Consider the following 15,429-nt stretch of genomic DNA (forward strand, 5'->3'; position numbering starts at 1 on the left):
CTGGCCTGGAAATGTGACTTTAAAGTGGGGGGGGGGACTGGGGAAGGTTGGGGGGAGGCCAGGCTCCCTGGGGCTGGCACCATGCCACTAACCCCCCCCCACACCCCCATCCATGTTTCAATGTAGACAGCAGTAAACCCCAACAGACAGCGGCTCCTTGCTCTGCCAGGGACTCACGGCAACAGCAGCTGCACTGCGTCTCGCTCAGCAAATGCAGATGGGCCCGGCCCGGCCGCTTCTGCTCTGCACGCTTTCGAGAGGCAGGCAGTCCCGCAGGCCTTGGCCGGAGGGGGGCTTTGGACCCTTCCTCCCCCCCCCCTTGCAGCCTGAGCCCCTGGAGTTCCGGAGGTCTGGCTCGGGAGATGCCCAGAGAAAACTATCTGATGGGAGGTGGTTTTTGCCTGCTGCAAGATGCCGCTTCAGCTACCCGAGAAATGCAGCAACCCCGTCGGGAGAGGTGGCAAAGATGCAGCACCCGGGCTGGGGGAGACAGACAAGCTGCTCTTAAGGCGAGAAGAAGCCCCTTGGTAGTTTTAGGGCCGGCTCCCATCCCCAAAAGGACGCACAACAATGGCACTGGAAAGACATCACGTGGGAAGTGCTGCCCAAGTGGCTGCCAAGGAGGGGGGGGGGTCACTACAGAGCCACCAGGAAACTCTACAGTGTAGTCGGAACAGTTCTGCACTTCCTTTCTAGGGAACTGCTTGAGGGGGCTTACAGGAATAGAATAAAACAATTAAAATCCCATTTTAAACTAACTCCTGGGGGGAAAGCCGACAGGAGCTGGGGCGCCTCAGATCGGGGACGACTCATCCTTAAGGGATGGTGGGGCGAGCGCTTGAGGTGGTGTTTGTGGGAGCAGGCAAGGACTTGAAGGTGAGAGGAGGACAGCAGGGGGCAGCTGTGTGAGGAGGACAAGGGTAACGGGGGGGGGGGCAAGGACCTTGGCAAGGAAAAACAAAGTACCGATGCCCACCTGCGAATGCCAGAAGCCTCCAAGCTCAGATGGGAGAGCTCTGGAGGACTTGGTGCTAAAGGACAACATAGATAACAGCAGGCATTTCAGAAATCTGTTGGAAAGGGGGGGGGAATCAATGGGATATGGTTATCCCCGAACATAAACCCTAGAGACGGGATAGGGAGGGACACATTGGTGTTGCCCCGTCTCTAGCACGGAGTCTGCCTTTTTCACTGGTGCCACACACTGAGTTGACATTTTCATTGAGCTGTCCACTACGGCCCCAAGGCCCCCTTTCCCTATCAGTTTCAGCAAGTTCAGACCCCATCAGCAGATACTTAGAACTGGAACTTCATTTGCCATGCTGTTGCCCTCTCACCCGGTTTAGAGAAATCCTCCTAGAGCTCTTTATAGTTTGCCTTGATTTTCACCATCCTGAACAATTGGGTGTCATTGGCCAACTTGGTCACTGTACTTTTCATCCCCAGGTCCAGATCATTTACAAACTGACTAAGTAGCACCGGCCCCGATGGTGATCCTTGATGGACCCCTCTGCTCACTCTCCTCCACTGTGAGAACTGCCCATTTATTCTCATTCTCAGCTTCCTTTAATTTAATCATAATCCAAAATCCACACTCCTTTCGCCCCGACTGCTAAGTTTACTCAGGAGTCTTTGGTGAGCACTTTGTCAAAAGCCTTTTGAAGTCCAAGTATACAATGTCTACTGGACCAGTGTTATCTACATACTTGTTTGTTTTCTCAAAGAACTCCAAAAGTATAGCGGCAGGATTCCCCTTCTTAAAAGTCAGGCTGATTTTCCATCAGCAAGCTTTGTTCTTCTGTGTGCTTAAGCATTCAATCCTTAATAACAGTTCCTACTAATTTACCTGGGGCAGATGTTAGGCCAACTGGCCTGTGATTTCCTGGTTCCCCCTGGACTCCTTTTTAAAAATCAGTGTAAAATTTGCTACTCTCCAGTCCTCTGGTACAGAGGCTGATTTTAGTGGCAAGTTACACACGCTGGTTAGATCATCAAAAATTTCAGGAGTTCCTCAGGAAGCCTTGGGCATATGCCATCTGGACCGGGAGAATTACTGGCTTTTAATTTGCCCAGTAGGTCTAGAACTTTATCTCTCGCCTCATCAATGTGATTAAATTCTTCAGACATGTTCCTGAAAATAGTGGATCTGGTATGGGTACATTTTCCACAGTGAAAACAGATGCAAAGAATTCATTCCGCTTCTCTGCCACCTCCCTATCTTCCTTTAGCAATCCTTTTGTTCCTTTGCTAACCAGTGAACCAACTGCCTCCTTGGCTGGATTTCTGCTCTTAATGAATTTAAAGCAATGATTATTACTTGTCTTTTTTGTAGCAATCCCTTTTTGTTTGCCTAATTGCCAACTTGCATTTGTTTTGCTGGAACCCAGGGCTCCTTTCTGTTCACCTCATTTGTGTAAACCTTCCACTTTTTAAAAGAAGCCTTTCTGCCTCTTGACAAAAGGTCAAAACACTGAGTCTTTATTCCACTTTTTATTCAGCCACTTTAGTATTTTTTATGGCCTACGGGCCTGCATGTCACCTGATCAGTTTGTGCATTTTAAGCATGCTTTTATGCTGTGGCGTTTGGCTGCTGGGTTTCTTTTGCTGTTTGAATCAGTTTTGTTTACGCGGATCTGTTCTAATTTTATGTTGTTACAGCTGCCTCCACCAGCTTCCTGCAAAGATGGCGTACACAGTGTGGTCATTAGGCAAGGCAGATATCCCCCCCCCCCCTGAACAGGCCCCAAGGCCTTGCCCAAGAGGCAAGGGATGGGGCAATGAGCAGGAGGTGTTCTCTCAAGAGTTGGAGTAACAACTTTCAAGTGGCCGCAGAGGCAGTGCGCAAAATGGCAGAGGGCCACCAAGGATGTTTCTGATGCTCCTGGGGAGCCCAGATGGCTGCCTTCACACACCAGATTGACTCCACTCGACCAGATTCCCAATTCCAAGGCTCAAAAGGGCTAGTCGAGCCAACTGCAGGTGGCATAATAAGCCAGTGAGGGTGAGCTATGGGTGCCTTCTTGCCAGACTGTCTTGCCAGTCACAGCCCCATCCACTTTGCTCAGTCTAGCTGTGCTGCTTTTTCAACCCCTCCCTGCGTGGGGGAAAAAAAAGGGAACTGGGGTGCAGGCATGCATTCAGTGAGTCATTTCCAACCCGCCTCAATTACCTGCGCCCAGGGAAGCTGTTCCAGCAGTGAAACAAACTCTCTTCTTCATTTAGTCTTGGTGTTCCTGTGCAGAGGTGAAGCCCCTCGGAGCATCGTGTATAGGATGAAGAACCTATGGATACCCTGGGAATTCTTCCTTTAATTCTAACCGCACCTCATCCACGGGTTTCCTTGTTTCTCTCAGAGGGGCCTTGCTAGTGCTTGGCTTGCCTTCCCCAGGGCTCAAAATCGCTGCGTGCCGTGCACGTCACAACTATCCAGGCCTGGGAGCTGGACTGGTCTGTGGAACTGTCAAGTTTGATCAGGAAAGTGATCAACTTATACTCTAGAGGAGGACAAATTCTAACTAATGGGGCCAAAGTGAAGGCCACTTCAGTCTTTGAAACAAAAACAGAAAATGGCAAACTTCTATCCCATTCATATCCTGGCCATCTCCCAAAAAACATGGAAGAAGAGATTGGATTTATACCCCGCCCTTCAATACCCAAGGGAGTCTCAGAGTGGCTCAGAGTCCCTTCCCCTCCCCACAATAGACACCCTGTGGGGTAGGTGGGGCTGAGAGAGCTCTAACAGAAACTGCTCTTTTTCAAGAACAGCTGTGCCAGAACTATGGCTTGCCCAAGGTCATCCAGCAGGTGCAAGTGGAGGAGTGGGGAATCAAACCCGGTTCTCCCAGATTAGAGTCCGCCCTCCTAACCACTACACCAAACTGGCTCCATATATGGTTTCCCCTTCTTTCAACAACCCTGTGAAATCAGCCGGGTCAAGCGTGATTGGCCGAAGGTCACCCAGTGAGCTCTGCGGATGAGTGGGGATCTGAACCAGGGTTTCCCCATTCCTGGTGCGAGAGATGAAGTACTATGCCACATGGGCTCCATGCACGAAACGGTTTTATTCAGTTGTAGGTTGTCACGCTTCTTTCTGCAGCTCGAATTAAGATCTGCATTCTGCTTTATTTATTTAGGACAGGAACCCCCAGCTTGGTGCCTGCCGACACCTTTCCTGGAACCCACGAAGTGTTTTTAGAAAGTGGGCGGGGTCAGGTGCAGCTCATGCCCAGCACGGGTTCTGATTGGCCACTGGAGATCTTACTGGCTGTGCAAATTGTTTTTAAAAACCCATTGCTTTGGCAGCAGCTGCCACCACAACACAAAGGTCTTCACCGTGTGGCTGAAGGTATGTGGTTTGTAAGCAAGAAAATACCTTTAAACGATATGTTCAAACAGAGCTCCTGCCTGAAATGTTGAAGAGTTACGTATAACTTCACTCACTGACATGCTGCAGTTGGATCCACCTTCTGCAGCAGCCATTTTATGACTGACTCCGCCTCCTGTGGCAGCCATGTTGTGGTTGCACCCACCAACCTGTGGTGGTCCAAAGGTGACCGTAGGTTCAAAAAGGTTGACCACCCCCTGATTTAGGATATTTCTATGCTGCCTCTTCAGAAAACTGCTCGAGGAGGCTTACAAATAAAACAGTCTTGCGATATAAAAACAAGTCATTGGACATAATGGCACAAAAACTATCCCTAAAAGCAGAAGCTGCGTATCAAAAAGCTGTGAAGATAAAATCTCTAATTAAAAGCCTGGGTTTAAAAAATATGTGTTTTGATCTGGCACCTAAAACAAAGGCAAGCCTCAAGGGGAAGGGCGCTCCAGAGACGAGGAGCCACCACAGAAAATGCCACGTCTCTAGTTGCCACGTGCCTCACCCGTTAAGACAGGGTCCCAGAGAGGAGGCTTGAGAGGCAAATTTTAACTGGTGGGCTGGATAGTGTGGGAGGAGACAGTCCTTCAGGTACCATTCTTTTGATCAAAGAGTTTAAGGCAGTCACAATTTGAAAACAAAATGCAATGATCTGGGGGGGGAATAAAGCACCAACATTAAACAATCAAAAACAGAAGACCATCTGTCAGAAAAGGCCGATACGCACACAAAGTGAGCTGTCTCAGAAAGTTCTAAGTGGGTGAATCATATGGACTGGGATCTCCCCTTCCACAGGAAACTCCCTCACCTGAAAACAGCCACTACCAAAAACACTCATGCCCTGAACATGCTCCAAAGAAATGCCTTTAGAGGTCCACACCAGCACCGGGAATCCCTAACTGGTAACATCAAGTGGTGCTATACCTTCAACACGGCTAGCTCCAGGCGATGACTGAACTGCTGTATTCCAGATCAGCTATTCAGAAGCTTAGGAGATTCACCGATTTATTTAAATACGATCAGTTTAACGACTCTGTTAAAGGGCAGATATTTAATCAGCTCAAAGTTCTGCCGGCGGTTATTTTGCAAGAAGCTAGCTGCCCTCAAACCCAGCATCCAACAGGAAGGGGAAGGCCTCTGCGAAACCCTGTTTTCCTCCCATGACTAGGCAGTGGGGCTCGATCTGTTCCAGACTCACCCAGAGAGACTGGACCCCCATCTCTAGGGCTGCCGATGGGCCAACGGAACTTGAGAATGGGGGATGGAGGTCACTTCCCCACAAGGCTGCGTCTGCTCCTGGGAGCCTGAGGTTAAGTTAACACTCACAGGAACCTAATTTTAAAAAGCCAACCAAACCAAGGCACACACAGCAGAACCTGGAGTTATTTTTACCACCAGCCAACAGAACTTGGACCGCTCGGAGTGCTTATATGTGAGCAATGTGGTTAAGCCCACTTTCCGAAGGCGTCTGTGGGCTCCTGGGCCTCTGCATGAAAAGGCTGCAAATGCAATACTGTGTGGAGCCGGCACACTCGGCTCTGCACAAATGACCGCTGGGGAAAGGACCTTGCCACCTCCGGCAGGGAGGCCTCATCAGATGCAGCCAGGAGTCTTTCCATATGAAGAAGCAGGTTGAGAAAGAAGTACTTTTCTCCCTTTCTCACAATACAAGAACTCGTGGGGCACGCCATGAAATTGCTGAGCAGTCGGGTTAGAACGGATAAAAGGAAGTCCTTCTTCACCCAGAGAGTGATTAACACATGGAATTCACTGCCACTGGAGGTGGTGGCGGCTACAAGCATGGACGGCTTCAAGAGGGAATTAGATAAGCATATGGAACAGAGGTGCATCAGTGGCTATTAGCCACAAGGTATAGGTAGGAACTCTCAGGCTGGGGCAAGTGATGCTCTGTATTCTTGGTGCTTGCGGGGGGGGGGGCAACAGTGGGAGGGCTGCTAGTGTTCTGGCCCCACTGCTGGACCTCCTGATGGCACCTGGTATTTTTGGCCACTGTGTGACAGAGTGTTGGACTAGATGGGCCATTGACCTGATCCAACATTGGCATCTCTTATGTTCTTATGAGTCACACTGTTAAAATTGGCAGTGGTATGGGAAGGTCACCCCCTCCCCACAGGTAAGAACAGGCTCTCCTAACCTTGGCATTCAAAACTTGCCTTGTTGGTCCTGCTAGCTCAGTTTACCAAAGTCTGGGGAGATGCAAACGGGGGCAACAAGCTGAGGTTCTTGCTGTATAACAGAAAGCCACACAGACATCGGTTTCAACAGGAATGCTTCCTTCACGGAGGGGAATGCACCGCTACACCTCCACGATTGCCACCATCAAGGCCTCAGGGTGTTTATCCTCCAACCTATCAGTATCAGAGCTCACCTAGGCATAGCCCAGAACCTGTTTCCAGGGCCACACATGAAGCCAGCCCCAACCTCAACATCTTGCCCCAGTCTCAGGCACGCAATGGCCTTGGCCAAACACAGCACCCAGCGTCCTGTCAACTGGAATGGTGGGCACGTGAAGCACATGGTCTGCTGCTGAGATGCAGTCTGCTCTAGCAGCTCTGATCTGGAATGCGTGAAAATGAGAATACCCCGAGCGTGCACAAAATCACGTCCCCAAGTAATCACGTTCAGCTCTCGAGGGAATGACCTGTAAGCAAACCCCAGAGGGCAAAGATCAACACGTGCAGAAGCTGGAGGCCGCCATACGGCACACAGTGTCATCACAACCAAACGCTGCCTCCGCGGCAAGGATGAGAAATGTTCCTTGGCTGCTCAGGTGGGAAGGCACAGAAGACCGGGACGTAGGACTGAGAACGCTGCCTGTGCATGAGGGGAGGGATCTGTAAGGAGCAGGGAAGTAATCCTGTCGGTGGCCTATGAACATCCTCCAGTGATTTACAGGAAGTATAATCCAATCATACAGTAAAACAGAACAGTATGTCTGAGATGGGTTTGATTCCAGGAATTATAAAACAAATTATTTAAAAGAGGGGGGGGGGTGGAGGAAAAGAAAGAGAAAGCCCCATGGAATACAGATTGGAGTAAATTGGGCACAGGTGGGTGGGGGAAGGGCTTTCTCCCCCCCCCCTCTAAGCCACCCTGCCACAAGGCACGGCTTCAATTAGCTCACTTGCAAAACAGAACTTGATTCCCCCCAAATTATGGAATATATATTATATATATAAATAAAACATTCTTCGTGTGTTTGCAGTCGGGATAAAGGGAGCCACCAACCTCCCTCCTAGGCAGATCTTTGAATGGCTCCCAGGCAGTCTGGTGAGGCCACCTGGAGATGGGTTCCACACCTCCCACAGCTACGTGGGGAGAAGAAAAAGAGCCCACAGATGCTTCCACTCTAAGCAATTGCCCAAGGAATGTATCTCTTGGTTCTGAGAGACCACGGGACTTGTGGGGGTAGGCGGGCAGGCACACACCCTTTCCCAACAGAATTTGTGGGTGCGGGGCACCAAGGATCAAACTGTGCGGAAATATGCAGGATTCATCAATTTACAAGACCCCTGGGTGCACAGATTACTGGTGGCAGGGTAAGTGACCCACACATTTAAACTGCTCTGCTGCACAAGCGACACTGAAATTAACAAGAGCTGCTGGAGAGTCCAACAGACTTTCTCGGTGAAGCTTGTGCAGAATTGCCGGGTGGACCAGGCTCCACGTTTAATCTACTAATTCTTTCAACCTCTATTGGCACAGAAGATGTTGGTAAATCTGCTAATTCAATATGGAGGGTGGCAGAAGAGGTGCCATTTGGATTAACCCCCTCAGAGCCACAGAAGGGGTGCCATTTGGGTTAACCCTCGGAACCACATCAAATGCTGTTGGGGGTGGGTCTACCGCACCTGCCTGGGATTTACACGGATCTTTCCCGTGCAGGAAAAGAAAAGCACCGAGGTAATCCAGTGATACCCGAGACGCAGGGCTTTTTTTGTAGAAAAAGCCCAGCAGGAACTCATTAGCATCATAGGCCACACCCAACAGCAGAAACTCATTGGCATATTAGGCCACACCCCTGGTGCAGCTCATTAGCATATTAGGCCACACACCCCATGCCTTCCCTTGGCTTGCCCAGGCAAGCTCCCCCATGAAGGGAAGGGAAGGCAGTTTAAACAGGCCGGGGAAGGCATTTAAATGCCTCCCAAATCCTTCCAGGAGGCCCCTGGCCCGCCCCATCGGAATCGCCGAGGGGGTCACTCTCCAGGCCTTCCCTCTGTAGCCACACATGCAGACCTTTTGGTTGTAGTGGGCATGGCCTACTCTGAAGCCAGCCGGAACTCCGTTCCTGTGCGTTCCTGCCCCAAAATAGCCCTGCCCGAGAGACAGTAAGCGGGGCTCTTGTTAACCCCCCACTCCCAACTTTGCCTCTTCCTAGGCTCCACCACCTGCACAATATTCACAGGACTTCTTGGGTATGAGCCGCCTGGTAGCCCTGACCAGCCCAATCCTGTCAGAGCTGGGAAGCTAAGCAGGGTCTGGCATGGCTGGTACTCTGATGGGGAGCCAACTGTGGTGCCAGGTTAGAGTCTGCACTGCTCTACAGGGAGCCAGCTGGGTGATCTTGGGTCAGTCACAGCTCTCAGCGATCTCTCAGCCCCCCCAACGAAAGTCCAGCTCGCCACAAAAGAGTTAGAACTTAAAGCTGCCAGACAACCTTTGGATCTCCTGGTTATACCACACACAATGCCATGCGATTATTATTATTAATTAATTAGTACTCCGAGGGAGGACCAAAAAAGGAAGTCCAGGGTTGCTACACAGAGGCAGGCAACTTCTCCTCATCTCTTGCCCTTCAAAACCCACGGCCATGGGGCCACCATGAGACCGTTGCACGTTGACGGCACAATTCCGGAGTGTAAGAACCACCTCCAGCAAGATCCGAAGGTGAAGGCTGACCCAGCCAGAAGATACAGGGGCCCAGGTGTGCTTGCCCTTTCAAACCTGCCCTTCTCCCCACAAAAGCACAGCAGCCCTGTCCCTCCCCACCGGGCCCTGTCGTACCTTTGGGCTGTGCATTGTACACAGCAAACATGTTGATTGCCACGAGCTGGAGCATGCGGGTGCTTCCAATGGGTGGGGGGCTGTGCTCCAGCAGGGCCTGGAACTCGCTCAGAACCTCCGCGGCCACCGTGGGGAACGTCTCCATTCTGCAGGGGCCAAGAGAAGAGCGACATGGATATCGAAGCCACAATCCATGGCTGGCAAGTCGCCCTTATTTAGCCCCTAAGGAGATTTTAAACATCGGGCACCGCGATTGCTGCTTCTGGTCGACACCTCCGCCCTCCCCCCACAACCCAGTTTTACAGCTTGTGGGTCTGGCAGCCCCATGGCTCACAGCGACTGAAAAATGACGCCGGTTGTTCTCAGCCCATTCTGCCTGCTCAGGGTCTTCCACTTCGTTCCCCCTGCATGGTCTGCTCCATTTCGCTGGGTTCTGGCAGTGCAGATACAATGCGGGAGAGAACCTAACCTCCCTACATTTCGTAGAGGAAAGGCCAGATCTAAATGTAAGTCTCTGTGTGAAGATTTCTCAATGAGAACCACCAAAGAGAGACTTTTGGAAAAGCCCCTGAGCCAGGCCCTAAGGCAGGTGATGAAGGACATCTCCTGACTCTGAGGAATCGATTCTCAGCTCCTCCACACCCCCACCTGACCCTTTTCCTTTTTCAGACAAGGAACTGTGCTGAGCATCGACTGCCATTCCTGTCCAGGGGACACGAGACTGTGCCAGGCAGCCACGAGTTACAGGCCTTCTGTGCTCAGTGTCTGCTCCAGAAAGAGCAAGGTGCGCGAGGATGGAAAGCAGTGGCAGAAGCTGCCCAAAACATCAGGGGAGAGGGCTCTGCAAGCTTGAGACAAGGCAGCATTTTCTCAGCTTCGCACCCTCATTTGGAAGATAAGCAGTGTGACCTTCCATCATACAGGGTTGTACAGTGTGCGTGTGTGTGTGAGAAGCACTCTGAAAAGTGCAAAGGGAATACTAAGTGCTTTTATTATAGAAGCAGCCTCCAGGAAGAGACGGAGCAAGACGTTCCATGTTCGCTGCGGGGAGCCACTGCATGTGCGCCTATCACTGGCCACGGTGCTGAGTGGGCCTGTGGCCATTCTCAGTCCAGCTCAAACAAAAACAAAACCGAGTCCAGAGCAGAAGTGTCAATTGCCAAGAAGGGCAGCCCTCGGCAAACAGATGCCTGGTTGGTTCCTAGATGCCAACAGACGGGGGCTGCTCTCTGCCAGGGGGCTCTCCAGGAACGGCAACGCCAATCATTCTGCAGTCACGGGAAGCAGAAGACGGCTAACACAAAACTGCCAGACACTGAGAGCCCAACTCGCAAAGATAATTCACTGTCTGCCTTTGTAAGAAAAATTCCTGGAGGAGAGGCTTATTGATGAGTAGCAGCCATGATAACTAAATGGAACCTCCCAGTACAGAGACAGTCTCGCTTTAAATACTGTGAGAACAAACAACAGAGAGAGGCTTTGACCTTCCGGCCCTTCTCTGCGGGCTTCCCAGAGGCATCCGACAGGATTAGATGGACCTTGGCCCGACCCAGTAGGGCATGAGATCACAGGGCAGGGGCTGAGCTCTAATGTCATGACTGCTGCCCCCTGACCTCGCCCACGTCCCGAAAAACTGACAGGCCCACCCCTCCTTGCCCTCAAGTGAAGGCTGAAGGGGCCAGGCCTGCCGGCTTCACGCCCTGTGCCCTCAGCTCCAAACACAAGCCCAGTTGCTAACAATATTGAATTCCAAAAGGCCTCGTAATGTAGGAAAATAAAACAAACATCCTGCAGCCTTACCCAATCCTGGTAAACAGCTTCCCATGGGCATGTAGAAAACTCAGGACAAGCCTTTTGTTCAGCTGCGGGGGGAGGGGGGGGGGGGGGGGGGGGGAGAGATGGCGAAGAAGATGAGAAAACAATTCAAGCTCACTCTCTTTCTCCCCTTTCCTGTGAACGAGCTCACTGGTCCCGGGTGACAGGATAACCTGGCCGGGATGTGGGGGTGGGTAGGCAGATGGGAACCAAATGGCTGTGCCCTGGCCCTCTCTCGCGAGTGCCAAACAGCTGGGCTGGAGAGCCACGCCAAGTGTGCGGCACCCTCTGCTGGCGGACAGCTACCTCTGCAATGGAAGCGTGCAAGGGGCGAAGGGGCGGGGAGAACTTCCTCTTCCAAAACTCTGCCAGGGGTCTCAAAGTCACTGGACACCCCTGCCCGGCTGTAACCTGGCTCTTCTTGCAAGCAAAGGCCCCACGAAAGAACCAGCCCTGCAAGGAGACAGAGTGACCGAAGCCCGGCCCGGTGTGTGAGGAAGTTCGTTTCAAAGCTGACTTGGGGAGATTAAAGTAACACGGCCTGGACTGCAAGCATAGGAGAGTATACATGCTGCCCCATAGAGCAAGGATGCCAGCACCCCCCCAACACTGCTCCATGCCCCCCCACACAGAGGAAAGCAACAGACTAAGGCGCCTCCATGGCCCACGGCCAAGCTAGCCCTAGAGAAAGAGCCCTCCAGCTCTTGAGTCACAGCACAGCCGCCCCCATCGAAACATTTCCCAGCATCTTCCACCATTTGTTCAAGCTGGGTTTGCTTCCACTCCCACCTCTGGCAGTGTCTCCAGAGGGGCAGCACAGTGTAGTGGTTAGACTCCAGGGCTCAAAGTCTGGCTTGCATGAAACTCACTGGGTGATCTCGGGCCAACCTCACACATGTTCAAGCCTAAAACACCTCGCAGGCTTGTTGTGAACATCAAGATGGCACATGCACGCGCTGATGTGTAACTGTCTCTGCTGCCTGGAACTCCTTGGGAGTGTTACATACAAACATCCTCTATGTGAGAGAGCTCAGGCATCAAGACCCCTAGGTAAGGTCAGCTTGGTGTAGTGGTTAAGAGTGCGGACTCTAGTCTGGGAGAGCCGGGTTTGATTCCACTCCTCCACATGCAGCTGCCGGTGTGACCTTGGGCCAGTCACAAGTTCTTTCAGAGCTGTTCCCTCAAGGACAGTCCTCAAGAGAGCTCTCTCAGATCCACCTACTTCACAGGGTGTCCGTTGTGGGGAGAGGAGGGGAAGGGAAAGGAAATTGTGAGACAGTCAGCAAGTGAACATGCACGAAGCTGCCTTTGACTGAGTCAGACAACTGGTCAACCCAGGTCACTCTGACTGGTGGCTTCTCTCCGGGGTTCTCGGGTGAAGGTCTTTCACATCAACAACGCACTGATCCTTTCCCCTGGAAATGCCCGGGATTGAACCAGGGACCTTCTGTATGCTAAAGAGATGCTCAGAACATCTGAGCCCAGTGCTGGAAGTGTGCGCTCTCCCTCTCTCTTCCTGGGAATCTGCATTACTACAACCAAGCAAAGAAATGGCAGGCACGGAGAGAGGCCTGAAAACCAACACTGGGGATGGAGCACTGGATTGAGATTAGGGAGCTGAAACTGGGTGGGGGACCTTGAGCCAGGTGCATCCTACGTAAGACGGCCTCATTTATGCTGCCAGGGGCTCCTGGGAGGGAGGGCGGGATTACAACACGGTGCCAAAGAAAGAAAACGATGACTTGTCTCCCTCTCTGCAGACAGAAGGCTGAAATGTGGACAGCATGACTCCAAGGAAAGGGAGGGGAAGGCCAGGGAGGGGGTGGTAGTCGCCTAATTCCGAAACAAATACAGGGTTGCCTTGCCCTAACTCTGGCCCCTGCCACACAAGGAGATTCCCACCCCAGGGCTGGATAAGAACCTGCAACCCCAACCCCCAAACTTTGCATCTGATGAGCACAGCCAGCCAGCATGGAGTAGTGGTTAAAAGTCTTGGACTAGTATCGGAGAGATCTGGGTTTGAATCCCCACTAGTGCCCCATGGAAGCTCGCTGGGTGACCTTGGACCAGTCATACTCTCTCTGCCTGACCCACCTCGCAGCGTTGTTGTGAGGGTAAAATGGAGAACGGTGTAAGCTGCTTTGGGTCCCCAATAAGGAGAAAGGCGGGGTACAAATGAATTAAATCAACAAGACTGAAATGAACTGACAGCTTCTGATATAAGAAACACCCCAAGGCCTGCTCCCTGTGGCTTACTTTTGGCAGGTGCTGCTGATCTCCCCCAGGATTCGCTGTGGGGCTGGCAACAGCACAGAACCTAAGAGGTGGGGCAGAGCTCAGCACTTCTCAGCCCTCCCTCCCCCCAGAAACCCAGAAGGGCAAAGGGCACGAGGAGGGCAGAGACGGCATGCCCCAGCCAGTGGCGATAAACCCGACACCGACCAGCCCAGCCTGACATTACGCTCTGACCCCAATGAACTCAGCACTGGGGACAGAAAGGGGTCAAACCTGGGCCAGCAGCTGCTTTCCAAATGACTCCTCTCCTTGTGTGACTCACCTGCCCACGGGGCCCCTGGGAACCTCCAGCTTCTCACAGGCAGAGGGAAACAGAGACCTGGCCCTGGGAGAGGAAGCAGCATCACCTGCTCTTTGTGGCAGCCGTGGGGAAGAGAAACACTTCCCCAAAGCCGTGGTGGCAAGCTGCACCTCTCCTGCCCACAAGCCGCAGAGGAAAAGCCCCCCCCTCCCCCGCTTCCTGCTGCCCTGACGTCTCCTCTGCAAGACGGCTTTTCCAGTTGCCCTCTCACGCAGGCCCTTGCCGTGACCCCGGGAGGGAGCTGGCAGAACAAGCGCCAAGCGGAGGCAGGAGCCGAACTGAGGCTGCCCTGCTCTGCAGCAGGATGGGGCTCTGGATACTGCTGTGCCTGAAACCCAGCAGAGATGCCCCCGGTGCAAGTGCCCAAGGAGAAGTTGGTTGGAAGGGGCGCGGGGGGGGGGGAGGGGGAAGAAAGCTGCACAGAGGCCTCATCTGTTGCAGGCCTGCCAGCAGCAGACAACGCCGGACGCCGGCTTTCCACCCTCGCTTTGGGAGCGGCAAACATCTGGCGGGAGCAGCAGATCTGGGCACAAGCTGGCCCAGCTGGTTCTTGGCAAGCCATCCGTCTCTTCAGTCACCTCCATTCTGCCCCAGGCACCAAAGAGCTGCTGCTGCTGCTGGTGGTGGTGGCAGGGGGCAGGGGAGTCCTGCAAAAGGCATTTCGAGACACCTCTTCTCCCCATCCAGGGCCTCTGGCAGGGAGGTGGCTGGAGCCAGAGCAGAGCCCTGGGTACAGGCTCAAGCCCATCTGGCCATAGCCCAGGAGCCGTGCAAGACACCTGGACATTGGTTCCCAGATGGGAACGGGGGACCAAATAAGGGAAGAATTCCAACACAGCTGCTGGGGAAAGGAGGGGAGGGGAGGGGAGGGCAGAGAAAGGCTGTTTCAAGTTAAAAATTGTGACTTCAGGTTTGGAAGTGAATTTCTGTATCTGTTCTTTATCAAGCAAGGCAAACTTTCTCCCTGTGCATCTGCATTGCAGAATGTGCCATCGGAAGGGGCTGAAAAAAGACGGGGGTCTTCATCCAGACACCAGATGTGGACAGAGGTGGCAATCGCCTGACGGGGAGTGGGGGAGCACCTGACGGGGTCCGAACCGACAGACCCAGCTGTCCCAGCAGCCGAGCAAGACCAGAAGGCCTCCAGTTCTTGGGAGTCATGTTTTGGTCCGTTCGCCGAACGACACGGAGCAAGCTAGGACTGAACACAGAACGCAACATGCTAAACATCTGAGTATTCTCTCCTCTTTCAGTCCTTTGGAAGTTTCTAGTCCTCACTACTTCTCATGAGCTGGGAAGTCTGAAACCTCGGAAGACAGAGAACGGCTGGGGCATGAGTGGGAGGCGTCATCATTCTGTGGAACACTTTGCCCTCCCCCCCCCCAAGCTACCTAATGCAGAGAACCCAGAGAAGCAATCACTCACTTGGTTAACGCTACACATTCAGAGGGTACAGACACAGCTCTGACCCACACCAAGACCTCGACTTAAGCCTTTGCAGAAGGCACCAAGGGAAGCCCAGGACTGGACTGGGCAACTTATCACCCTCAACTGTGACAACAGAGCCCCTCCCCCGGCTTTGCAAGGAGGCCCCCCCCCATCCTCTTCCTTTCCA

The 15,429-nt window shown here is 52.7% G+C and overlaps 1 protein-coding gene across 2 annotated transcripts in view; it reads right to left on the minus strand.

The window, feature by feature from the left end:
- Positions 1-15,429, minus strand: part of SMG6 (SMG6 nonsense mediated mRNA decay factor) — a 116,083-nt gene that overhangs the window by 77,416 nt on the left and 23,238 nt on the right. For both annotated transcript variants that reach the window (XM_015421909.1, XM_015421908.1), the window contains exons 9-10: positions 11,204-11,265; positions 9,404-9,549 (exon numbers count right to left, since the gene is read on the minus strand). In XM_015421909.1, the coding sequence (XP_015277395.1) occupies positions 9,404-9,549; positions 11,204-11,265 (208 nt within the window). The remainder of the gene's footprint in view (positions 1-9,403; positions 9,550-11,203; positions 11,266-15,429) is intronic.

This window comes from Gekko japonicus, unplaced genomic scaffold (assembly GCF_001447785.1).
Source record: "Gekko japonicus isolate JY-2015 unplaced genomic scaffold, Gekko_japonicus_V1.1 scaffold21, whole genome shotgun sequence".
Classification (NCBI taxonomy): domain Eukaryota; kingdom Metazoa; phylum Chordata; class Lepidosauria; order Squamata; family Gekkonidae; genus Gekko; species Gekko japonicus.